The sequence below is a fragment of the Sesamum indicum genome, linkage group LG2 (assembly GCF_026168435.1).
Source record: "Sesamum indicum cultivar Baizhima isolate 11 linkage group LG2, ASM2616843v1, whole genome shotgun sequence".
Lineage (NCBI taxonomy): Eukaryota > Viridiplantae > Streptophyta > Magnoliopsida > Lamiales > Pedaliaceae > Sesamum > Sesamum indicum.
Window position 1 is genome coordinate 19342888 of NC_142658.1, and position 27547 is coordinate 19370434.

General features: G+C 32.7%; 2 protein-coding genes across 3 annotated transcripts; both read left to right on the forward strand.

The window, feature by feature from the left end:
- Window positions 1-3671: 3671 nt before the first annotated feature.
- Window positions 3672-10591, forward strand: PUX2 (plant UBX domain-containing protein 2). Its single transcript, XM_011072284.3, has 3 exons — window positions 3672-4877; window positions 8042-8320; window positions 10046-10591. Exons 1-3 carry the CDS (start codon window positions 4008-4010, stop codon window positions 10295-10297), a joined length of 1401 nt encoding a protein of 466 aa, XP_011070586.1. The 5' UTR covers window positions 3672-4007; the 3' UTR covers window positions 10298-10591.
- A 10674-nt stretch (window positions 10592-21265) lies between these two features.
- Window positions 21266-25153, forward strand: LOC105156212 (protein TIFY 7). Of its 2 annotated transcripts, none has more exons than XM_020691976.2 (7): window positions 21266-21679; window positions 22638-22744; window positions 23318-23427; window positions 23541-23631; window positions 23715-24048; window positions 24496-24568; window positions 24845-25153. In XM_020691976.2, the coding sequence occupies exons 1-7, from the start codon at window positions 21595-21597 to the stop codon at window positions 24987-24989; spliced, it is 945 nt and encodes a 314-aa protein (XP_020547635.1). In that variant the 5' UTR covers window positions 21266-21594; the 3' UTR covers window positions 24990-25153. The 2 variants fall into 2 exon arrangements, with proteins under 2 accessions (XP_020547635.1, XP_011070587.1); XM_011072285.3 differs by having other exon boundaries at window positions 21269-21679; window positions 24511-24568.
- The last annotated feature ends 2394 nt before the right edge of the window (window positions 25154-27547 follow it).

The following is a 27547-nucleotide window of genomic DNA, read 5'->3' on the forward strand; positions in this document are numbered from 1 at the left end:
CTCTTTCTTCATGTTGTAAAAGATAAAATACATCCACACTCTTTAAATTTATTTTAATTATAAATATATTTTTATTAAATTGAATACTCTTGACGTTTAAGTGTTCTGCTTACATATAACCCTACCAATAGAGTTCCATTACATTTAACATGTGGTGCTCCTAAAATTTTGACTTCAATTTGATCATTTTTGGTCCAAAATGCTATTTTGACGAAATCATAATATTTTAAAAAATTGACGGAGTTAAAATTTTATGATTTATTATGCTTTATGTTTAAATATTTTTTGGACTAAATTAGCAGTTGTGGATATTTACAATATCTAGATATTCATATTTTTATCTAAAGTCTTTTCTTGCAATTTTGACATGGCTTTTGAATGAAGCACTTCATGTTATCATAAAAATAGGTTGAGATATATAAAAATTAAAAAAAAATATAAGGAACATGAATGTTAATGAAAATCATTATTATGATTTTTAAAATAATTAATAAATATATCCTAGTAAATTATTCTATATGTGTCCCTCATATGAGAAACTTTATTCGAACACATATACTTGGCTAAATATATCACTGCCAAGTCAAACTATTAGACTACAGTACATCCTCGATTTATTTAATTTGCCCTATATCAAAGGAGATATTATGCGATTTAATGCAATCTTGATCTTCAGTGCTGCAATGTTTAATGATTTGTACTAAGAATTTGATTAAATACAAATTGGCAATTGATAAATCAAAATAATGAAATGTTGTTATAAAGAATAAAACTTAAGAAAAAAAAGATCATAAAAAGTTGAGTAAGTGTAGTTTCAAATTTTATTAAATGACCGTCCCATTTAAAAATCTAATTGTTAGAGAAGAAACTTTTTTAGTATTAATATCTTAACGCTCGTCCGTGCAAGCAATGCATGTGAAACTCTGGATTTTTTTTTTTTTTTCAAATCCAATTCCTCTTGTTTGGCCTAACTTTAATATCATGTCAACCGGCCACTTCAGCTACAAAAACTTAAACTGATAGAGAAAAAATTCATTTAATATTAATATCGTAATAATGTGCCATGCAACCTTCTCTGTGGGAAGACAATAGACACAAGAAGAAATTTAACATTTACCACAGTTAACTCTGATGATAAAAATAAATAATCATAGTAAATAGTCATTCATTGGCCACGGTCACGCAATGATTGAAAGCAGTGGTTTTTACAAGTTTGACTAAAACATTTGTCATGGCTAAAAGTAATGGCAAAAACATTTGAGCCATGGTAAATAATGTAATTTTTTGTATCAACTTTTATTTAATAGTGATTAATAATAATTATTTACATAATTTTAATTCATAACTAACGGGATTATACCCAATAGTAATTTTAATTATTAAATATTAAATAATTTTACTTTTTAATAATTTAAATAAAGTGGTTATTTAACAAATTCTTTTGATTTTGAGTGATAATTTAAGTTGCATGCATTTCCAATCAGAGGATGTTAAATACAAGATTGCCATTATATGTACTATTATAAAGGAAAGAGGCTTTATATACTCAAAGTGATAGTTTCGATATCACTACATCAAATTATTTAATACAAAAAATACTCTTCAACTTCTCAATTCATGTTAAAAAATACTACTTAATCAAGTTCTTTTAGAAAATTAATCTCATTCAATTACAATTTTTTTAAGTTAATTGTTATTAAAATTGAAGTTACATATTAGTATTTGTTTTGCATATGTATATAAAATCATTGTTATTAATATAACATATATTGTACAAAGTGTCAATTTGTAATTTAATTGAGTAAAATATGTATTGATAATTAATGCATTAAAAAAATTACCACAATTTTTGTATGTTAGATAATAACAAATTTTAATATAAAGCAATAAATTAGGAGTTTCAATAAAATAAAAGTATTACTAAAAATAATCCATACCGACACTGCGTGCCACGGTATCTAGTGTTTACTAAATTATTGTTGGGTCAAAAATTGCATTGTTGGGCTCTCTCGTCTTAATCATAACTTTTTGGTGTGGCAGAAAGATGCGGAAAGGATATTATGGGGCTTTGCGTCTCTTTCCCTTTTACAAGCAACCAAATGCGGTACATCAATGAGATTTAGTTTAATTGGCAAAATTAAACACCCATGATCTTAGAATTTATGAGTTCGAACCCCTTCAGGTGTGTTGTATAGTAGGAATTGGTCTACTGTATAATAAAATTGTTATCTGTTATGATAGTAGGTGTTATTAAGGTGAGGTGTGTGCAAAATCCCCTCTTGTGAAAAAAAAATCAAATTTCTTTTTTATTTTGAAAAATAGTTAAATGCAATTTAGCCCCCCTTGTTAACCAATAAGAGGGAAAAAAAATTTGTGGAAAAAAAAAAAAGATAATTTGTTCTCCTGTATTTTTTAAAATATTGTACACACATGTTGTGTTGGGATTTTGTCCCCAAGTGATGAGCCCTCACTTACTATATAGACCAGTGGATTTTATACCCTTAAAATTACAAGCCAAAACAGATTAAAATATAAATTACACAAAGTATTTATCAACAAAAATAAAGACAATAAATGAACCGTATGAATAAGGCTCAAAGAGCCAGATCCGTTTATAGGCTTAGCACACAGTCACAAAGACCGACAGCCACAAACTCACGGTTGCTCAAGCTAGCACTTAATCCTTTGGCCACAAAACTCCTTTCACACGAACAACAAAGGTTTCCTCACACTTAGGGTTCACTTAGAACTCTTATATTCGGATAGAGAATATAGGGAGGAGAACACTCTTACTTCGAATTCCTAAAGGATAATTATGACGTGTGAGTTGCTTTGCCTGAACACCTACCTTGTCACATGTTGCATGGCCAGTCCTCCTCTAGGTGGCCGAATGGCCTTATGCCAATTGCGCACAAAGACACCCTGTAGTCTAGGTGTTTGGAATGTTATCCTTCACTCCTAGGCCTACGAGGACACCTTTGGGCTTCCACCAAAGCCTATTTCCTCCAAGGGCCCCTCTCGAGTCTCAAAGCTGAGGTTTCTGCCCCCTTGGGTCTGTGCACTTCTGGGCCTCATTGGGGCTGGACCTCTTCTTGGACTTAGTGAATCTTTGGGGCATTATATTACACTCTCCTGTTTGAAATTTTGTTAATATTATTAAATTTAATAAATTTTGACTAATGAAAAAATTTATTTATTAGAAAAAAGCAAATATTATGGATTATTAAAGGATTTACGTATAATTAATCCAAATCGAAGAGAGAAGAGTGTAATTATTTTTATTCTTAATTATGACAACTAATTATACTTAAATATTATATTTCTTTTAGTGTACGAAACACTTATTAATTTCTATTTTATATCATCCTAAATTTTCTTTTATATTATGTAGAAATTCGAATAATCTTCCATAGCTAAATTCATAGGTTGCTTCCTTCATCCCTTCTCTTATTCTCATGAAAGTAATCTTTTGAAAAATATTTGTTTAGTGTTGCTAACACTAAATAAATTTATTTTAAAAAATCAAAAGAAAAGAGAAAGAGTAATACTTTATTTAATATTATATATATATATATATATATATATTTGCTAATTTTAAATGCACTAAAAATGCATCCACGGTGGAAGACTTCATTATTTTATTTTGGCCAAACGCGCTAAGAGAAAATTCTTATTTCTCATTTTGGCCCCAAAAAGCTCAGCAAATTCATTTTGGCACCCCTCTGCTCCCGACCTCCATAGCCCTTCCCCTTCATTCAACGCTCCTCCTCTTGTTCCCATTGAATTCTCAGCCTCTCTTTCTCTGTATTTTAATTTATTCATATACATCCAATAAAACCCTTACTAATTTTAGCTTCAATTTCTGATTTCCGTGTTGAAATCCAAGAAATTCTCAAGACCTATATATACATAACATTCAGCTTCAACTGCACTGTTTGCTTCGAGGGGATTACTTGTTTTTAATTCTTCCATTTTGTTTCTAGTTCCCATTTCAATTTAGGAACAAAATGGATGAGATGAGAGATAAAATGAAGGGTTTGATGAAGAAAGTCAACGGCCCCTTCTCATCTTCTTTATCAGGCAAATTCAAGGGGCAAGGCAGAGTCTTGGGATCCTCTTCTGCTTCTTCTTCTCCATCACAATCACTGCCGTCTTCGTCATCGCTGCGGGATACCAAGCCTTTGCCTCAAAAGGTATACAATATTTCTGAACGGAAATTGGAAGATAAAAAGCCTGAAATACGGGTGAGTCCGAATGTAAATGAGAAGTCCGAAAATGGGTTTGATCCATACAACTCATTGATCACGTCTGGGAAGAGGAACCCGAATGGTTATTCTTTGCAAGTGTTTGAGTGTCCAGTTTGTGGTAAAGGGTATGCATCAGAAGAGGAGGTTTCAGTTCATGTTGAATCTTGTTTGAGTGTAGCGGATTCAAGTGAAGAGAATGGCAGTAAAGAATCCGATGGTATTGGGAATCATTTGCAGACTTGTGTGAGTCGATATATGTCCGGGAAGCCGAGTGATGGTTCGATGGAGGTGATTATGAGACTTTTTAGGAATGTGGTTAAAGAGCCAGATAATGCTAAGTTTAGGAAGGTAAGGATGGGGAACCCAAAGATAAAGGAGGCGGTAGGGGATCTTCCTGGAGGGGTGGAGTTGCTAGAGTGTGTCGGATTTGAGTTGAAAGAGGAAGATGGGGAGATGTGGCTCATGATGGAAGATCCTTCCAAGGAACGGCTTGGTTTAATTAAAATTGTTATATCATTGTTAGAGCCAAAGACGGCTAAAGAATCAATGGCCATGGCTCCAGCTAAGGAATCAACGACCGCGGCTCCAGCTAAGGAGGAAGCCGTTGAGCCGAAGCTGGTTGATAGACAGGTACATGGTCTGATTTGTCATTGAGAATGTTGCATAATTTAATCCTTTAGGTTTTGCTTGTTATTTCATTCACTGTATTGTAAACTCTTAGTGCTTTTACACTGTCGTTTCTTGTATGCAACAAATTTTTTGGTGTGTCTTTTCTTTTTTAAGCTGGTAGATTTCATTTGGTAGGTAAGGATTACATGATTCAGAATTTTATTGGCGAGAACCGTCAGCAGGTTAGTAAGAAGTGTCAATCTCTTACAATTTTCAGGAGCATCTAGTTATGGATGTAGTATTCAGAAGCCAATCAGATCTTGATTTCATTATGTTAATCACTTTCCTCTTCCACATAGTACGTGATTCAGAATTTTGAATATGGAGAGTTTTAAGAAAAGAATAAAGTTGGATTGTGTCTATCAATGTGGTTCCTGAACATAACCAGAGGTTCAAACATTTAATGATGCAGAATTCTGGCAGAAACCTTGATTGCCTATATTATATACTTACCACAGATCTTGAGCAACCTGAAAGGGGGAATGAGAAGAAGTAGTTTCCGAATTGATTAAGGGCATAGCAGATATTTTTTAAAAATCTCTTTTTCTATAGTCTGAACTTTTGGAAATGTTAGACATCACATATGGGTTTATGTTTGTTATTTCTAGATAAACGATTATTATTATGTCATGCGATGAATTGTACAGGTTTTATTAGTTCTAAACTGTAGCGTTCTCATGTGTTGCAGGTTGCTTTTCTATATTTTAACGTATGTTACATATCATTTAGACTGAAATTCTAGTTGCATGAAAGTATCCAAAAAGCATTTCCCAAGCATCCATTGGCCAGGATGTCTACCTAATATCAAAGTGATCATAGATGCTTTTGGGTTACTTTTTTCTTTAACTCACACACCCAACTCACATGTTCGAATACAAGACCTCCTGTAGGAAATTTTTGAGCCCAAACCTCGGGCTGTCCCCCAAGGGACATGCTTTTGGGTTACTTCATAAAAGAAATATATGGAGAAATCTTTGAAGATGAACTTAGGTCACAAATAGTTATCCAATGGCCAGTCATGAGTTCCATATTGGATGCAGTTTGAGTAGTGGCATCTAGATCAAGATTCCAGCTCTTCTGACTGCTCTACTTTGGAGATCAAAGCTGAAACTTTTTTTAAGTATGCTCTTTAGAATAGCCTGTTAGACAGGGTTCTATATTATGATTAACAACAAGAAGCCAACCTTCCTAAATTTGAATTTGAAACATTATAAAGAGTAATGCTGGAGAATAAAATTATCCATTTCCACTTTCGACATAAAAAAATGGTCTATTCATCTACATTTGGGCCTTGAATGTTGAGAATGGAGACCTTAAAAGCAAAACCCGAGGTCCACTTATGCCACTTTATATGTTTCTGCACTTATTATGTGCTAGGAACTCGGTACCAGGTGGACTGGCAACTACAATATCAATTCTTTTTTATTCCCTTCTCAAGGATTTCATATTGGCCTACCATATACTAAGAGTTGCCACTGTATTCTTGTCTTAACTCATTTTACGGCCTGATGGAACCATTAAGTGTCAGATAAGTTGTACCAATTCAGAAATCTGCTTTTCTTAGCTATATTTTTTTTAGCAACAATCTAAAACTTGTTCTTGATATAGTTTACTAGATTCTGATATGTTGAAATGTTATTTTGCCAATGCCACTTCTGTTGCTTCAGTGTCCCTCTAATAAAGTCCTCAAAAGATTTTAATTTCTGGCACAGGCAAGTGCAATATCAAGGTATGGTAATTTAACCAGGACATAGTTAGTATTAGTGGAGTTTGCCCACGTATGTCTGTATTTGCTACTGTGAGCTAGTAATTGAATTTTATCAAGACAAGTAGCAGAGACGAGTATTTTACTGCAAATGCATCTTCAAATCTTGGTTTATTGTGTATAATGTCTCTGACTTTGCACATACTGGGAGAAACATGGCCAGCTTCATTTATAATTTTGACAATAACATATCTTTTAGACGTGTTTGTTCCCCCCACCTTGCTTCATGAGATGTTTGACTGTTTCAACAACTCCTTCGGAAGTTAAGCCTTGGCTTTAATAGTTATGAGTTCATGATGTGCAAATCTACAAATAGGGAAACTAGTTCTATATGCAATTGCAACTTATCTAATTGAAAAGTTGGATGATAATAATGCATGTCAGCATTAATTTGGCTCCATTCTTAATCTGCTTTTTTGCTAATATTTCCTTCTTCCTCCTCAACCCCACAACCTACAGCCCAAGCGTCTCTCTCCCCTAAACCTCACACTGCCTCTACCACAGGCTTGCCCTCACTTGCGCACAGCACAACCCCGCATCGTCTTTGCCAACAATGTCTGTTTTTTGTGTATGTTGGTGGATGTGTGCGTATGTGTACATGTGTCTATGTGCTTATATGCAATTGTGGGTGCCTCGTGTGTGTATTAACTGTATATATATGTTTATGATATGTACATATGTAGTGTGCAAAGAGAGAGAGAGAGAGAAGTGGGAAAATTTAACCAGTCAAAATTTTAAATAAAAGTGTAACGTAGTCCGCTGTCATTCTGCTTTTGCTCAATTTCCTTTATTCTTTGAGCTGTCAGCGAAAAGGGTAAACAGTTCTACTCCCTCTTTCCGGCTACAATTTCGGTTAATTGGGGTGTTGATGTAATTACTCAAAGTAAAGTTGTATTTTCTGTATTTTGATCATTCCAAAGGATGGTGCTCTATTGAGACATTGGAGTTATGATTTTTCCCGATCCTTATACTACTTGAACAGCTGGATCCCTAGCTGTCAAATTTATGGACTTATTATTTTAATATCATTTGTGTGTGAGGTGCCCCGCGGTATCTTGTCAGTTTCCGTTCCGTCATTTGGTGATAATCTCATACTATTTTTAGTTAAATGGTAACCGCATTACTCTCGTGCATGCTCCAAGTTCACCCACTATATGATTTCTGCTATCAAGTAGTTCTTCTTTTCTTATATGCTTCGGAGGTTCTATTTGTTGATTTCCATTCTTGCCTGGAGCTGTCACCTAAGCATTTTCAATTGAATTCAGATAACAGCAGTTTTGTTGTCTCACATGCTATGTTGGTTCACGACTTTATGATGATACCTTCTCTCTAATTGTTCTTCTTGACATCTTGGAATCAGATTCGAGTATTCTTTTCTGTACCCGAGAGTGTTGCTGCGAGAATTGAGGTGCCCGCTTCTTTCTACAACCTTACTGCTGAAGAATTGAAGAGGGAAGCAGATGCGAGAAAGAAGAAGATAGAGGAATCCAAGCTTCTAATTCCTAAATCATACAGAGAAAAGCAGGCACAGGCTGCAAAAAAGCGGTATAAGAGAACTATAATTAGGATACAGTTTCCTGATAAAGTGGTTCTTCAAGCTATCTTTTCTCCATCAGAGTCAACTGGTACTCTATATGAGGTTAGTCCTTTCATTAAATAGATGGACTTATAACAAATCGTGGATAAGTAAATCAACCTTTTTAACTAATTTATATTACTTTTAGTACTCCGAAAAGGAAACCAATTTTATAGTATGTTTCAATTCAATGCACCTACTCATTTACAATTCATGCATCACATTTGTGCATTACACGATGACTCATGTTTATACCCTGAGTCTATTGCTAATAATAAAGACATTAAGAATTTTCAGTATTAGAGCTGTTTCTATATAAGTCACAGAGTTCAACTGGCTAAAGGGTTTTGACACCAGTTATTATATGTGGAGAAACTGTTTCTGCTTCATCAGCACTCGCTGTCTGTACACTATGAAATGGAGACTTCTAATTATCTTGATGACACCTGCATTCAACTAAGTTTTTAATCCCTCTGAATAGCTATACAAGAATTGAGCACATAACAGCTTCTACTTCTCACATCCCATGGAAGTCTTTCTTGTTTTCATTACTTCCACTGATAAATTTCCCACCATATTTGGTCAATAATAACTGTGAAAGTCATTGTATAATTCGTCATGCTCCACTGTCCCTTTTACTGATGTCAAAAATTGATCCCCAAAAGAAAGATCATGTAAATGATCAGCGATGTTGGGAAAAGTTAGTATATGAATGGGTGATCCTCAGAAACTTGAGATTTTGTTCATGAAATTTTTGCTGTTCGAGTTTATTTTAGACCTTTATGCTTTGGATACATGCATTTCCCTGGCAGAAGCCTGTAAATCCTTGTAATGTTGTGGAACCCTTAAGGCCTATGAGTAAAATAAGAGTATGATGATTTCAACCTTTTATAACCTGCTAAATCCTTGTAAAATATTATATTTTTGTTTTTATGGCATGAAAATTGTAATGCTATCTCAACAGATGTCTCATGTAGGACTAGCTGGTTTTGTCATAGCAACAAAGGATTGTGAACTTAGCAGTTGAAAAAACAACCAACACTATTTTCAGCACAACTATTGCTGATATTCTGAATTTTTAAAGGGGGGCCTTGTTTTTGTTTCATGTGATTGATTGGATGACCTTAAATTTTCTATGAACTTTCTCTTTTTTGCATTAATTAACGCTCTATGTGCTTCGAAGCTTTGATGAGGAATGGAAACAATTTATAAAAGGAAAAAAGAAAATCAAAGAATTAGAAAATCCCAACTAAGTTTGGTTGTCTATGGAAAAGAAAGAAAACAATAGAGAAGAGGAAAGTGACGGTTGTGTTTGAGAAGGAGAGATCATCATATGGCCTTATCTTACAATTTCCTGATGTCTTTGTGGTGGAAATTCATTTTTCTTAATCACAAGATACTTTCCTCAACATTTCTTTTCCTCATTATTTTCCCTAGCAATCAATCAACCAAGTTTCCACTGGCATTTTCTTTTCCTTTCCCCACAATAATCCTTCTACTAGACAAAGTTTTAGGTTGCATGTTTTTTGTCGTTTCATCTGCTCTTACCTGATCTGTTAATATACTATATAATCTGATTCTTCCTCTCAAATACTTGTGTTAATGAATATGTGCGGAATATGCAAGAAAACTGAATATGTTAAAAATCAACATCTATGAGTAAAGAATCCCAACATCATTTTTCTCTCTTGTTTCTGCTGGAGTGAGTTGGTCATTTTAATTGTACTATTGAAAACCCTAATATACAATCTTATTCTAATTCAGCTAATTGTGCCTTTTTTCTGTTAGTTTGTGAGTGCGGCATTGAAAGACCCAAGCTTAGAGTTTGACCTACTACATCCAGTTTTAATCAAGCGACGAGTGATCCCACGTTTTCCAGCAGCAGGCCAGAGACCCGTGACGCTCGAAGAAGAGGATTTGGTTCCTTCTGCCCTTATTAAATTCAAACCTATAGAAACGGATGATGTTGTTTTTACTGGTCTTTGCAATGAACTCCTTGAAATCAGTGAACCCCTTGAATCTGGTTCGGCTCCATCATAAGTTCTAGAAAACCTTCGTTCAACTGCGAAATTTGGCTTGGGAGAAAGGTTAGAACTCCAAAAACCACTTATCCTTGGAATGTAAATTATTGTGAAAGAATCTACCGCATCATGTACTCTGGTATGTCTGGTTCACATTTTACAATCAGGGCCAAACTTAGTTGCAACACATGTTGCCAGTAAAAACTCTTTGTAGATCCATTTCATCACAATATACCCTTTTTTTCTTCTCATGTAATATAGTTTTGAGTCCATAATTTTTATGATAAAGTACGATGCTTAGATTGGTGAAAAATATTTCTGTTCCTTGTTCTGTGCAGAAAAAAAGGAGAAGCAAAAACGAATACAGAGTTGATTTTATTGCCCGAATGATAGATTATCGTTTCATTCGTGATTTCTTGATTTCGAAGAGCTTTGACGCTTACGTTGGATGCATTTAACATACCTTGAAACCTTACAGAAGCTGCAACTTTTCTGAACTTCCATATTAGCTTCTGCCTCTAATATGATTCATGAAGGCATGATCACATTTTTCAATCTTGACGTATGATGCAATGCATGCAGAAGTTCATGTGCGTTGTTTTTATTAGGCGGGCTGCAAAGATAGACTTCGATCTATCAGAAAAACCGCAGCGCAGCTTGCAAAGTATGCAGATAATCTGTTGGTGGCTATGAAAATTTTGCAGACATATCCAATATGCAAGCATTTGTAGTTTTGCTGCATTGACCTCAGCAACTCCAGGAAACAAAGATGAGTTATTGTATGGTGCATGAATTCCGAGAGTGAAGTAATGGATTTTGTCACGTTCTCTACCAAGTCCTCTTCCGATGTCGTCCTCTCTGATCTTTTGCATATTTTTCGGGTTAAATGCAACAGACTTTTTTAAAAAAAAATATTAATAGGTATTAAAATTTCTAGACTGTATTTGGATTAATGTATTTGAATTTGATAGAAGTATTCAGAAAAAAGCATTTCAAATGACTTCATATCAAAAGAATACAGAGTTCATTACTATTAAGACAAAATATAAATTCAAAAATTTTAATTCAAGACTTGAAAATTCTTTGAATCTAAAATTGATTCAAATAAATTTAAAGAATTTGTACTAGGAATTTCAAATCAATGAATCCAAGCGTGGCTTTAATTATAAAAAATATGCATTGCTACTCCCGTATGCACGAGATTGCGAGCTTTTTTTTCCAAAGGTTTAAGTGTTGTATTGCAGTTTTACTTGTTGAACAAAATTTTGTTGTTATATCTACTTTTATAGGGATAAAATGCAATTAATTTTGTTTTGCCTATTAAATGCTCTTAAAATACGGCCTTATAATCCATTACGATGTTTCTTAATTTGAAATTATTAATTTTTTTTGTCATATAATTGTTAGTTTTCAATACTTCTTTGTAAAGATAATTACATTTACACTCTCTGATCTATTCATATAAATCATTCATGTTTTTCGCGTATTTACAACTGACAGTAAAAAAAGTTAGTTTGCATAATGATCTGTGCTTTCGAGAGGTGTATGTGTAATTTTTCAAAAATTAGGGGTGGTTTGTGTAAATGATATTGACACTTCTGGTAAATGTATATATAACTTTTCAAAAAGTATGAATTATTTGTATAAATAAACCATACATATAAGAAGATATAGATGTAATTATCCGTTCTTTGTATTAATAGATAGAAAATTTTCCATTCAAAAACACATACACACACAAAAAACTAAAGGAATCAAAATCTGAGAATAGGGAAAAAAAATTGAGGCGCGCCCATAGGTAAGAAAATAAATGAAAACATACAGTTGATGAGTCGATATCGAATTTTAAATGAATATTAGTAAAAAATTGACAGTGCAACCACCAAGTTTGAGGTATCGACTGAGAATGAAATGAAAACTATTGAGAGTTTTGTACGTCTTTATAATTCTGTAAAAATAGTATCATATTATTACATCAATTCAAGATATAGTTTTGAAAGTAGAAATCAGCTTTAAAAGCAAAAATTATATCTACCTCCCTCAAATTTGATATAATTATAAGTATCTCTTATTATTCGAAAAATTATAAATACTCCCCTAACATTAAGATAATTATGTAGCCCCTAAATGGTAAGGTGGAAATTACTACTTTATTATTGCTTTAAAAGAAAAAAGAAAAGAAATTGAGGGTGGGTAAAGTAAATAATTCATAAGGTTATTAGTCCATAAAAATATATAAAATTACTATTTGATAAAACAAATAAAAAACAAATGTTCTTGAAATATTTGATAAAATACAGCAAAAACTGAGCATAATATATTGGACAATAATTTTAATTTTAAAGTTTATATGATGCTGTCTTAATTTTTTATCAACATTTTATAAAGTCCTAAATATATTAATTATAATATATTATAAATTGAGTCGAACATCCAACATATCTCAAAATTAGATGATTTTTCCAATCAAACGTGATAGGACGTTCTCCAAGTTATCATCAAAGACTAAAATGGTCCCTCCCATCGGGAAAATGATCAAATACTTGCGAAATTTGCATGTTTTCAATGAGGTTCATCGGTTGATTTTATTAAAATCATTTTGAATTTAAACTATATAATAAATGTTATATCTGACAGAGCTCAATTTTTCTGGTCCAAATTGATCCTTATTGATAATACTCAACATTTCATTTCAAGAATGCGCTTCTGACCCTACCTTAGCTATTCATAACATTTCAACTACTCTAGATGTCGAAAAATGAATTTTGAGACACTCTGTTACTTTTTTATCTTCGTTTTTAAACACAAAATATAGAATCAAGGGTTAAATTAATTCACTTTTCCCCTCTCTACTAAGAGAGTGGTACAACCCCCCCCCCCAATAATATAAAGGGATAATTACACTCTCCTCTTTTGAGGATCCCTTATAATTTGGAAAATCACATCTAGCATTCCTAAAGTTCGCCTTCGTCTAACAAATAAGTCCCTCCTTCAATCAAGATTCACCAAAAATTGCTAATATTGACCCAAAAAAAAAAACTACATGAAATTGATAGTGACCCTCTATTGACTTATTACTGACTTATTGTAGGTCAAATAAGTTTTTTCCAACTAAACTACTCTTATAACAATGAAAATATACCTCCTCACAGACATTGAAGTGTGAAGACGTATAAGGATAATTTGATCATAAAAATATTTATTTGACCTGCAATAAATCAGTAATAAGTTAATTTTATGTAATTACAGATTTTTTTTTCAATTATTTAGTTAATATCACCAAATTCTATAAATATTGACTAACGAGGGACTTATTTGTTAAAAGAAAGCAAACATCATGGATGTTAGATATAATTTTCCAAACTACAAGGAGTCTACACATAATTACATTAAATTTTAGAGGAGGGAAGTGTAATTATCCGTAATATAAAATATCAACCCCCTCCAACTCATTGACCGTTTGTGAAATAACGGTAAAGAAAATAATAATCTGCCTTTTTGCAAAGTTTTATATCCGTTGAATTATTATTTTTCAAATTGCCCTTATAACTCTCATAAACAAAAATTCCTTAATTTTGTATCTTCATCTTACATTGCCAAACAACATAAAGCTACTTGTAAAAAAACACATTCCACGCTCAAGCAATTATATGTTTAATTGAAAATTCGTTTAGTAATTATTTTTTTATTTTTTAAAAAAATTATAAAAATCTAAAATAAGATATTTTGAATCTTATAAACTTTTTATTTAAATGTTAACTTCAACTAACTCTTTTTAAAATATCTTATAAGTGCTTTAATCTTAACATCCAATAGACAAAAAACACTCGTAATTTTGTTAATATTTACTTTTAACCCCCCCCCCCCCACCCCAAAAAAATTATCTATTTATATGATTTAAAATTTTAACAGTTTGATATCTCTTTCCGTCATTATTACAATGTGAAGAACTTATTAAGCCAAACACTGTAACACCATATAAGTCTTGACATCTTATTTATAATTTAAACATTGTAAAAACTTATTTTGAATTATAAATGATTGGAAATATTTAAGTTTTTAAGATATTTTATAATATACAGGAGCTTATAAAATGTCCAAAATAAGTCCATCCAAACACCCTCGTAATAAATAAAGATTACAATTGTACGGACAACCCCATTTAACAACTTCAAATACTCTTTTAGTACAATAATGATGAGAGGTGGAGGGCAACCTAAATTTGAATCTCTGAAAATAGATGGTAACGCGAATTTAACCAGTTACCCTATTGTTGAAGAGCACAAATAGTGGGCGGGCACGGCAGTATCTATCACAGTACAGGAATATTAATTATCTCATAGAGGTTCCTTTTTTGCTGTTTCAATTGGTGTTATTGCAATGAGAACTACCTACCAAATATTGGATATATACACCATGTCAACTATTATAAAATATCTTGGATTACAAAAGATTTTAATTGGTGTTATTGGAATTGGAGAGTTTAAAAAAATAATTTAATATTTTATAATTGAAAAAATTGCAAGTAATCCTTTGTGATATTCCAAATGAGCAAATTATTTCTCTCTGAAATTTTTTTTAGTAATTTACTTCTTTATTTTTTTTTTATAAATACAGCAATTTACCCCCTGTATTTTTTTCAAATGAAGCAATTTACCTCCTTAGACATAGAGGTAAATTGCTTCATTTTAAAAAGTACAGGAGGGTATACTGCTATGTTTTCTCATAGAAGGTAATTTGTTCATTTACTATATTACATATGGGTGAATTGCATTAAATCCATATATAATTTTTTTAATAAATTGGAAAAGTTGGTATGTAGTTGCTTATAACTTTTAACTTAAATCAACTATTTATTAAAAAAAAGATTAATTTTTTTCCATACAAATGAAAAGGATTAAATCATAATTTGTTACCACAAAATATAAGAATATTATAACAAAAGAGAATACTATCATTAATAATATGAAATGATACTTTTTTATTTTTTCACAATAATAATTTTTATAATATTAATTATAACAAGAATTATGTAAAATCTATTGCCACTAGCAAAAAATCATTGTAAATAATTTTCATTGACCACGGTTAAATAAAACTTACGCAAAAATATAGATTTTCCACTAAAAAAAGTTATTTGCCATGATTAAGAGTTATAGTAAAAATATTTGCCATGCCTTTTAGCCACCCTCACAAATACCACAACCAACAACTGTTGCATGGTTGTAGTCAATGACTATTTGCTATGACTATAATATTTTTAACCATTACAAAATGTCGCATTTTTTATAGTGTGTTAATAATACTGGTTCTCATAATAATAATAATAATAATAATTATTCACATTTATATATAGTGACAATCAAATAATAAAAAAATATCACCGTCAGGCTGGTCACCATATTTACACTATATTTATATCACTAATTAGCAATAATGATAGTTTACATAAAAAAAAATATTTGCGATTATTAAATGTTTAAAGTCTAAATTATGGTAAAATTAAAGTTATTTTCACTTAGTATATATTTTTAATGAAATAAAATTCTAAAATATGTTGCACATTTTTGGCATTTCCTGTAGTGATTCTGGTATTAAACTCCACGTGGGTGGGCTATGGTAGGAGGGGCTCAACACTGTCATAATTTAGAAAATTGTGTTATGCCAAACAAGTAATTATCACAGTATAGCAGAATCATTATTATATAAAATCTACATTGCAAATAAATTAAGGGCTCTAACACATAGCCAAAGTCAAAAAGCATACATAATTGTGCATGACAGGCTTTTCCAATTAATAATTGTTTAATTAATTACACCCACCATTTTTCAATTAAAGTCAAAGGGACATTTAATTAGGAAATAGAGTAGAATTGAAGTTACACCTTACCAATAAACTTTCACCCTAATTTGTCACGTTGCATTGTGTTTAACGTATATAATATCTAACTTTTATATAATAAGAATGTTTCATATATATATATATATATTTAGTATTTTTATATTATTAGAATTGATACATATTTTCTCCTCGCATTGTTTTTCTGATCTTAATTATTACTCCCACTGTCGTACAAAAAGTATCTGTATTTTTATTTTCATTTGTCCTAAAATAGTTATTTCCTATTTAATTTAGTAGAGTTTTCGAATGATCTTTTGTCCATAATCGTTCATTATGCACGTAAATAAAATTAACATATATTCTCTAACAGCGATAAAAGTGAAAACAGTCCAAAAGGGTCTTAGTAAGTAAATGATCACCAGGTTCAGTGTGTTTCTGCTCTGGGTCGAGCAGACCCGACTTGATCGGTCTAGAAATTTGAAATCTGCAGCGTGTTGGCTCGACTAGTGGTATGATCATAGGGGACCAAACGGCATCCGAACATAAGGAAAGAATCTATAAGTATCCCCTCAACTGTTTTATTAGGTATGTGCATTATTGTACTATTGTTTTACATTCAAAACTTTGTGACTTGAAAAAGCGACTTGCTGGTTGACTTGAGTGTAGGAGTAGCATCATCGGAACATCTCTGGCCACTCTAACTCATGTTCTCGAGTTGTTTCAGGAAAGATTGGATTATTAAAAGTATGTGAGGACCAAGATCAGAAGACCCGTTGGGCCGACCATGAGGAGACTAGACGGATCACTCTCCAATTTTTTTTTTGTAAAACAACATATTATCTTTTAATTTGTGAACTTATATACTATGAATGTACATTCTTCTTAATTTTTTTTTACATATAGTTTTGAAAGAAATATGAGTCAATTTATGTCATTGTTTATTGTAATTGTGGGGTTTTGAGGCCATTGTGAAGAATAGGACTATTCGGGGGGGGGGGGGGGGGGGGTAGGTAGAAGAAACAGAAGAGGAGCCATAAAACTATTATAAGACTGAAAATGAGGTGAGCATCACATGGGGTTTGTTTGAAATATCATAGTGGTTGTGCCCACAAGAATCTTTAATCAATATCCTTACCATACCAACAAACTCCTTATTCTAAGACACAATTTATTATTAATTCACTATCACACATGCACATACGTACGGATATATACATATATATGTAGATATAAAAAATATAAAATCATAAAATTATATAAAACATTCTATTGATTCATTAATTAAAATTAAATAAGTGCGCGCATTTGTTAACAATCACTTAAACACGTTAAAAAACTCAAATTGAGATAGTTATTAATATATATATAGATGTGAGATAAAATACTATAACTGGAGACGCTTTATATAATTAATATTGTTACGGATGTTATATCTGTTGCAAATAAGAAATTTGAGTGGCTAAAAGAACTAAAAATATTCTCTCCCTAAAAAAATATTTTTTCAAGAATAAATCCATAAAATTCATGAGACTAACGGGCAATAACATATTTTATAAGTGGTTAGATTTAAAAAATTTGAGTAAAATTCTATCGTTTTGGAGATGGAAATTACAACATTAACTAGTATGAATGTGCACGTGCAATGCACAGTTAAACTTGGTGGGGGAAGGAGAAAGGGGCATTTGTGGCCTGTGGGGGTGCAGCCCCACATGCAGGGTGAATGAGTCACCTTCTGTTGTTGTCAAGCTCACCAGTCCGGCGGAAATTGAATTGAGTATATCCTTTTGCCCCCCTCTTCATGTGGTCCTCTCTTCTTTTGCTCCCACCAATCACCAATGGCATTATTGAGCACACAATCTATCTTTTCTTTTTACTCTTTCCCATACTTTCTTTTTTTTTTTTAGGGTGATTTTGTGTCTCCAAACTTGGTGCTTACATATTTACCAATCAAATGTTTTTTGGCCCCCATATTTAGCTACAAACACATTAAGTATTTCAATAATTATTGTGTGTGCTGATCGTTTTAATGAATCACTATGAAGAAAGAAGTATAGTTTACAAAACCAGACAGTAATCTTTCAAGTTAAAAATTCATCTTCAGTTATAAATATATCTCAAATATTTGAACAATCAGCACAAATATTAGATCTATCAACGCAGCACCATCATAGATGAGTGTAGTAAAAAAAAAAAAAAGAAGAAAACAACAATTTTATGGTTTGAAAAATACGCAATCAATAAATGTTTTGACAAATACACAAGAACATTTTGAACGTATAGCATGGGACTTATAGAGCTACTTGGAAGTAAGTTGAAACGATTTGACTACCATTCCATGTGGTATGTTATTTAGCAACTGAAGTTAGGAATTTGAAGTTTTAGGATGAGTACTACATTTTGCGTATTTAACACATAAATAAATTTGGTACAGTAAAAAGACGTGATATTTTTTTGGAACTCTAGATCCTACAGCTCACTGGGAATAGACACTTGGTTTTCATATAGTTTTAATCATTTATCATCTTTATTCCCTTTTTTTTTGGATGAAATGTAAGTTTTTATTCATTCAAGAATATCTATAGTGTACTCCAGCATAATCGGAGAGATACAAAAAACCCACGTTGTGGATTAAGGTACAATCAGATCGTGTGAGAAAAGTGTTAAAAGGAGCCTATACACTGTGATCTTGATAGAAATAATAAGACCCCTGAGACAAGGTGTTGCGCCCTCAAAAGTGACTTCGTTTCGGTGCCTCCAAAGGCTGTAGACCGTACATGCCAAAGCGAGGTGTCGCGCTTTGTTCTGCACAGAGGAGCTACTCTTCTCTTTCTTAAGCTACTTAACCGTGCTGTGGAGGGTTGACATACTTCTGTTGATGCCAAGTTATTGCCGGATATGCGACCAAAAGTAGTCGTTGAAGGGATACTCAAAGAAAAGGTGTTTGGCTGTTGATGCACAAGGAGCATGAATCTTCCTCCTGAAGGAACACAAGTCGGTCACGTGTAGTTAGTCTGCCCCGTAAACCAAGGCACAAGATGAATAAGTAGTTCGGAGGGATAAATGCCTTCCAGATAGCTGCTTTCCAAGGCTGCCTTGTGAGTTTTAGCCTGAAGTACTCATAGACTTTGCCCGTCAAGAGTCCCTTTGTGCTAGACCATCCCGCCATGTGTTGGATTGCTGCCTCTGAAGACCCAAATATGGTGACCACTCTGTTGCGAATGTTGGCAAGCAGTTGAAGGAGTGGAGAATCACCCTTTTTTGGTTGCCAGTCCCAGACTGAAGCGCCTCTAAGGTAGACACCGTTGACCCACTGTACTCATAACGTATCTACTTTGAGATGAATGTTCCATAAAACTCGGGCAAGGAGGGCAACGTTCTATAATTGAATATGCCGGATGCCAAGACCGCCTTCTTCTTTAGGATGGCAGATTTCCTCCCAAGCAACTGGTGCTCTCCTAGAGTTCCAGAGAAGTACTTTTAAAATATTTGAAATGTCAGCTTCTACTTTTGAAACTACTAAAAAAAGTGCTTTTAGGCCAATTTTGTAAATAAATCTAACTCATTTTTTACTATCTCACCCTCATTATAATAATTTTAATCTAACTTTATTATTTTTATTTTTTAAATTACATATTTAATATTGAGATTGAAATTTTAAAATAATTTGAATAATTTAACAATAATCAAATTCATACTTTCACATATTAAATATTTTTAAAATTTTTATATTTTATTTGTTATATTATATAATTATATTATTCCTATATTATTAAAAAATATAAATAATGGCTATGATTAATTGATAAAGATTTTTTTAACAATCATGCAAGTTTAATTATTGTGCATGGATCAACAATTATGTTATTTAATGGGAGCATTATTAAATTAAACACTCGCTTTTCTACTAATGTTTTAAAAAAATAAATATGAGATATACTACTTAAAATAAAATTTAATATTTTCTATAAAAAATAATTATTATTATTAACAAACAACAAGTGTAAAGACTTTTCATACTCACAATCGATGATTAGATGATAATTACATTCTTAATTAAATAATTTTAAAAATTAATTACAGTTATCTTTTAAAAATTAATTTTATATTATTTTAACACTACCATATCAATTTTTTAATTAAATAAAATAAAAAAATATAAAATTATTTATTATATGCGCTAAAAAATAGTGTAGTAGTTTATAAAATTAAAATTGGGACAATCCCACATACATAAGACAAAAAACTACAATTAAGTCAAAAGCAAATGACTAGGTTCACGTGGTAAATGGGGATCAGGGGAGGTCTTGTGCCCCTTGGAGCACCGTAGCATTGCCCTTCAAAATTAAGGCGGTTTTAAGCTTTTAGCCCACGTGATGCTAACAAACGAGCTTCAAAAATGAAATGACACGTGGCGAGATCTTAGCCCGTTGACGTGAAGACTTGTACTTTCACCGGCGGGTGGATACAATCATTAATGCGCGTAATAAACCATAGAGCACGTGGTGAGTTACCGGCTAAACCGGTCGTCCGTAACTGTCTGTTCCCCCAGCTTAGGTTGAAAATTTACAGAGTATAACTACAGAGTCCAATAATTAAGATATTTATCCTTAATACCAAGTATTATACCATAAATTACGTCAAAAATAGATATGCAGTAACTTTTAACATCTTTATAGACCAATCAAAATCTCTCCGTACATACTAATGTTTTATCATTAAACTTAATACATTTATGTAATATAATGTTTCATTGATTGAACACGAAAAATTTATCGTAAGACTCATAGTCAAATTAGATAATATAACTCACGTATGAGATATCCAATGACTTGCCCGATGGAACAAAGTAGTATGTCTTATAAGTCTCAAATTTTGAATTGTCTAACCGGATATTTAAGATAAAATTATAAAATTTATAAAAATTAGAATGGATAATACTTTGTATAATAAGACATCAATAGAAATGCCAAATAAAATGATAATTAGTTATTGAATTTTTTTTTTTTAGAACACTGAGCTGATAATTCGTTAATGTAAATCTATGAAAGATTTGACGGTTTCCGATCACCAAGTTAATTTAATAATAATCAAACCTAACTACAGTTTAGTTCATTCAATTTCGGGAAAATGGTTAAAATCTGAGCTACAAGTCTAGGACCCATTCTCAGGGGAAAGTAAAGAAATTACACAGCGACATGATGCGCCCACTACAAAAGGGAAACGAGGAGAGCTCTCTCTTTCTCTGCTCTTTGCTGCAGTTGGAAGCATTCACCTGAATTTTCTTTGTTGTTCTTTTTACTTCTGTTTCGAAGCTTTTTCTTTCTGTCTGTGGATTGGGATTTCTGTTCTTGAACAGTATGTGAAGAGGGATTTTCTTGGGAGGAAAAGGAGACAACTTTGTGTCCATTCTTGATCCTTTTGAGTTTCGGACTTCAACTGTTGGGAGGTTTTCTTTTGTGTTGAAATCTTGAGACATGGAGAGGGATTTCCTGGGGTTGAATTCTAAGAATTCTTTTACTGCTAAGGAAGAGTATGCTGGGGGAGGCTGTGAAGACTCTGGTGAATTCTCTTTCTTGTGTCAAATTCTGTTATGGTTTCTACTGATGAAAGTTTTGAACATTAAGGAATTCTTCTTTCACTTTCTTGGAGTTGTGTCTTCCTTTTATAGCTTCTTTTTCCAGTTTTCTGCTATATATTTGTCCAACTTCTTTTTGTCCTTTGGTGTTTGATGGTTTCTTCTGATGAAGTTTTGGTGTGTATGTTTGCAATTGGATTTGAATGTGAATAGGTTCAAGGTTCAATTGTTTTCACTTTCCAGGCTTTTTTTTTCCCCTCGTGTAGCTGCTATTTATGTGTGTTTTCTATACGAATTTCTTGTTTGTATTTGTTGTTTTGAGTTGGGTTGGACTGAGGTAAGAATTAAAGGGTTCATCTGAACTAGGTGAATTTCCAACACCTCAGGAGCTTTTGTTGATAGTAAAATTTGAAATATGAGCTAAAACAGCAGCTGATGATTGAGTAATATTGTGAATTAACTGCTGCTATAGCCTTTGTGTGTCTGGATTTCAGTATGTCGTACTTGATTCATGTTTTCTTCATGGAAATGTCTTAACTTGTTTAAAGTTTGCCTTTGGCTAAGGTGGTCAATGGTTCCCTCTTGTCTTGAGATCTTGATCAAATTTCAGTTGTGCTAGGTAATGGATGAAGATCCAGAGTGATTTTGTTACTATAAGAAAGCCTGCTAGTTGTAAATTATGAATCTTGCCTTTGGTGACTGCCGGTTAATGGGCTTGTGTTTGATTTCTTGTTCAAAAGAAGTTGAAAAACCAGTTCCCTTAAGTACAACAGCGGCGAGTGTGTGAAATTGTTTTGTAAATTTGGTATGCAGTTCAGACTTCATCAATCAGACTTGTCTTATTCCCAGTATCCAAACAAATCAAAAGTTATATAAACTAGTGTTCTCTAACAGCGTTTTTTTTTTTTTTTTTTCTTTTTGCAATATTTTTTTGATCCAAAGGGTTTGCAAGGAGCTCAGGAGTTCCATGGCCGTTGTCAAACAAGGCATCTGCCCTCCCTCAATTCATGTCTATGAAGTCTGAGCAAGATGAGAAACAACCACCAAAGGTAAATCATCATCTTCTGCTTCTCATGGATTCATAATGAAATCTGGTTCAGACATATTTGAAGCCATGCATAAACGGCAATCAGACAATATTCAGATTACCTTTTGTTCCATTCTTGATTAACACTATATAGCATCTGTTGAGCATCTTGGTTGCATGGCTTGTACTTGGTTTGCAACTTTGCATTAAGGGCTACTATATATGTCATGGGATGAATTCCACTTCAAATTGAATCATTTCACGAGTCTGTTATACTTAACTGTCTACTTTCTCAATGCCCCTATCTCTGTTCCCTTTGTGTGTTTATGCATGAGGATGCAAAAACTATTTATGATAAGGTTATGTTCCAGATTGCAATCTGCCACCTTGATTTCTCTTTAAGCATCTGTACAGGGTCCCCTCGTGAATGGTTTTCAAGTACGTAAACTATGAATCTGAAAACCAGCATTTATTTACATTAACAGCTAAGTATGAAACAGATCCACATTCATCAAACCCTATCCATGACATTAAGATGCATCCATTTTCAATGGCATCTCCTTTCTTCAAGACTCATTTCATGTGTACTTGTCAGAATTTTGGAGGTGCTGCCATGAAGCAACAATTTCTTGGCGGGAATCCTCTTACAGGTCCTCATGCGATTCTTCCTTCAGCTGCCTATGTGGCTAGAACAACCGAACAATGGTGCGAGCCGTCTTAACTGACATAGCTTGAACACTATCTGGATATGATACTAGTACAATCAATATAACGAGTCTTATGTTATAACAATTTTCTGAATTCTTTGCTCTTTATAGGATTAATTGTAAGCCTTCCAGCATTCCTTCTCAAATGACCATATTTTATGGTGGAACGGTGAACGTGTTTGATGACATCTCTCCCGAGAAGGTGCATTATTCTCTATCTCTTTGCTGCACACAGTTTTTGTTTTATTTGCCCCCCTGAAATTAAGATTTTGGCATAATTTCCAGGCTCAGGCGATCATGTTTTTGGCTGGGAATGGGTGTGTTCCAGCTAACGTGGCTCAGACGAAACTTCAGATGCAAGCACCTGCCCCTAAACTTCCAGCTGCAGACCGCTTTTTGGTTAACCAATCCCTGAGTATGTCACCAGGCTCGGGCCTCCCGAGCCCTATATCTGTTTCTTCTCACCCCGTCGATCGATCTGGAGTTCCAGCTGTTAACAACGATGATGTCAAGGTATCTAAGACTGTTGGCATGCCAACCACTCTTGTTAACAGAATCGAGCCTCCTAGGCTGATATCATCAAGAGGATCTGTTGCGGCGACTGCTATGATATCATCAGGTACCTCACGCAAATTTCGCAAGTGAAATTTTGTCTTTTGTGTTATAATATTATGTTTTTCTCCTTGGTTGAGTGGACCAATTCCGTGGTAAAATTTTTACCGTTCCTCATGCAATTCTTCTGTTTCCCCAACTGATTCTCACGTTGCTAGGGTTCACCGGGAAATATACTTCCGCCATTAACGATAGAGTAAACTGTTGACATCATTAAAAGTTTAATATTGTTTCGTGCTTTGTCATGCATCGACATCTTATTGCCTCGATCTTTTAACAAATCTATTTAACCATTTAAAGGGACAAGACACATGCTATCTTTTCTTTCTCAAATTTAGATTTACTGCTTCGGTTTAAGATGTTCTTGAGCTTCAGTTAAGATGTTCTTGAGCTTCGGAGCACCAATATTTAATGACTGCTGCTCAAGTGCTAATCACTTAAAAACTAACACCAGGTGTTTTTCTCACAGCTGTTCCACAGTCGCGCAAAGCATCCCTGGCTCGGTTCTTGGAGAAGCGCAAGGAGAGGTACTTCAAACTTTACCTTTTTTATCTTCCATAGAGAGCAATCAATTCATTTCTTGAGTTTTTCCATATATTTCTAACATGAATGATGATGAATTTATTGGGCGAATTCCTTTCACGCGCTTCTTTTTAAGGAGGATTTCATGCATGTCTCTGGTTTTTCCTTCTCTTCTTGGATAGATTGTGTTTAAATCAATGATTGCTTAGCATTTTTGGTACTGAATACATGCAAAAATCGAAAACTAACATTGGACATCTTCGGCTCATTTATTTTCTCAGGGTGATGAGTGCAGCACCATACAACCTGAGCAAGAACGCAGCTGATTGTGGCACCCCGGAGTCGACCGGTTTTGGCTTCTCAAGTACTTCTGGTGTCGGCTCCAGCTCCGTCTCCACCAACAAGGAGACCGGAAGCGAGCCATGATCTTTAGTAGAATAGTACTTATGTAGCAAGTAAATCTCTAAGCATTTGATGTTGTTGTAACTGGCAACTTACCAATGGCCTGTTTCCTGGAACTATTGTTCTATAACTTATATGAATCTGGCAAGCTTTCTAGTCTATTAATCCATAGATATAATTTCTTTGCATCTTTCCTTCCTTCCCATTTTCCATCTGTCATTGTATGTGTATGGGCATTTGATATATAGTAAGCTGTACTGTTGGCGTATTATTTTTAGAGGGTGTCTAAGTAAGTTAACAGAGTTTCCGAAACAAACTATAAGATGTTTAAGAGCTTACAAGACGCCGAGAAAGCGTTCAATAAGTTTTTATAAAGGGAGCCTATAAAAAAAAACAGTAATGAATTTTGAATTTATTTGTGAGATCTTAGCAATTTTTTCCAATTTTGACCGTATTAACTATAAAATTATCGTACTTATATATTATAACGTTTATAATCTTATTTTATTCAAATAGTTGGAGAAACTTTTCAGAGCTATTTTTGAAATGAAAGGTAATGCAACTAGTACAATAATTATGCTATTATTATCTAACTATTTAAGAACCACTTGACTATAATACACACACACATATGTGTATGTGTGTGCCCACATTTTCCATGTGCCTAAAGATGTGATATTTGTGGGTGGCTGTCCCTTTTGCAGTGTCGTAGTGGTGGTGGTGGAGAATATCGTCCTCTCTTTTGTGAGAAATTGAAACACGTTTTTTATTGTTTTGTGTTGCTTTCTTGTCTATTTCATGGTCCCTTCTTTGATGGCGACGTCATTGGCTCCCATTCTCCCCAAAAGTGCTAATTGAATTTTGATAAGGGTTCGACATTGCCAGCACCTTTGAAGAGTATAATTCAATTCCAACAAGTGTTGAAAATCTTAAAGAGAGAAGCAGCCGTTGAGCTTGTTGGTAGGTACTTAATTAAAATCTTTTAATATTTAAAAGGATATTTGGCTAAGCTTATAAATTTTTCAAAACATCTTATAAAATATTTGCAATTAATATGTAATTAGATAAAATATCTTTACACACGCAACCGTAATTTCTCTCTCTCACACACACACAAACACACTCTCTTTCTCTAAGATATTAAAAAACTTTTTTTTTTGTATTTGAAAAAGAGAAAATGCTCATTATTTAATAACAAAATATTATACATAGTTAACATAAAAAAATTGCTATTCAAATTATATTTATTGAAAAAATGTGTATTCAAGATATTATAAATTTTACAACTAGAAATAATCATTGATAAATAAAATATCAATTATATATCTATGTTAATATTCAACTAGAAAACATTTTATGTAATAATTCATTTTTTTTATTTTTGTAAAAAAAATTATCTATTAAATTCTTATTTGGAGTTAAACTAACGTGAACTATTTATGAAAGTATTTTAAAATATTTAAATATAAAATATATTAAGAAATAACAATTTATTTGATTCTAATGGTATTATATATATATATATATATATATGTCATTTTTGGTCATCAATAAAAGACCTGATTTTGCCAAGCACCCTAACATCTTATAAGATACTTTTCACATCTTATAAGATTTAACATCTTATTTTATCCAAACACTTTAGGAGCTTATTTTTAAAATAAGATCCAAAATTTTATAAGATTTAAAACATCTTATAAAATGTAGGAGCTTATAAGATGTTTTAAACAAACTCAGCCAAATGTCCTCTAAGTTCGTTTGATGTGAAATTAAGCGAAAAATAAAGAGTATTCTCTTTGACTCAAATGGCTTTGGAGTATTTACAGAGCCAAGTATCTGTACTTGTACGGGTCAATATGTCCAAATCTCTGCAATTTGAGTATTCAATAATCAATGACGGTGAATCCGGTTCATCGAGTCGGGTCGAATTGAATTAGATGCAGTTTGATCTGAGCAAAAATACACGGATCTTGGTCCTACTTGGATATTTGAAATTCTATGGGGAGTATTTTTATCTTTTACATGCCGTTCTTGCTAGACCCCCATTTACTTTAATTAAGTGTATATGGTTTTTAAGACAACATTTAGAAGAAAAATTTTAAATATGCGTCTGAATTTAGATTATGATAAATCTCAAAAAAGCCTCGACATAAATATTTTTCTGGCTAAAGTCATACCGGTAAGAGTACAATCGCAAACAAAGAATTTTCACAGGGTCTAAGTTAATTTAAAATATTTAAGGAGATAAAATGCAATTATATTATTTTAAAGGATGTTCAAATGAAATTAACTGCTTGCTTTAACTATATAGTTTTATTCTTCAATTGAATTAATTCTTCCTTGAGAAATAATTGTAACTTAGAATTCTTGATAAACACAAATCCCAAAAAAAAAATATGTATGCTTACCATATTTAGCCCATAAGTGATGCATCAATTATTTTTGGAATATACTATGTCGAAAATTCTTACACCAGGAAAAGGGTGGATTTGAATTTGAAGGAATCATTTGAAAAGAGAATTTTAAATAATTTTATCTGAAAAAAAAAATTCATCAATATTTAAAAAATTATAATCCAAAAT

Excerpts from the sequence above, each read along its gene's own strand:
- PUX2 (XM_011072284.3), top strand. The coding sequence starts at position 4,008 with ATGGATGAGATGAGAGATAAAATGAAGGGTTTGATGAAGAAAGTCAAC. Across the intron at positions 4,878-8,041 it reads CGAAGCTGGTTGATAGACAG|ATTCGAGTATTCTTTTCTGT; the intron begins GTACATGGTCTG and ends TCTTGGAATCAG. Across the intron at positions 8,321-10,045 it reads CAACTGGTACTCTATATGAG|TTTGTGAGTGCGGCATTGAA; the intron begins GTTAGTCCTTTC and ends TTTTTCTGTTAG.
- LOC105156212 (XM_020691976.2), top strand. The coding sequence starts at position 21,595 with ATGGAGAGGGATTTCCTGGGGTTGAATTCTAAGAATTCTTTTACTGCT. Across the intron at positions 22,745-23,317 it reads ATGAGAAACAACCACCAAAG|AATTTTGGAGGTGCTGCCAT; the intron begins GTAAATCATCAT and ends TGTACTTGTCAG. Across the intron at positions 23,632-23,714 it reads ATGACATCTCTCCCGAGAAG|GCTCAGGCGATCATGTTTTT; the intron begins GTGCATTATTCT and ends CATAATTTCCAG.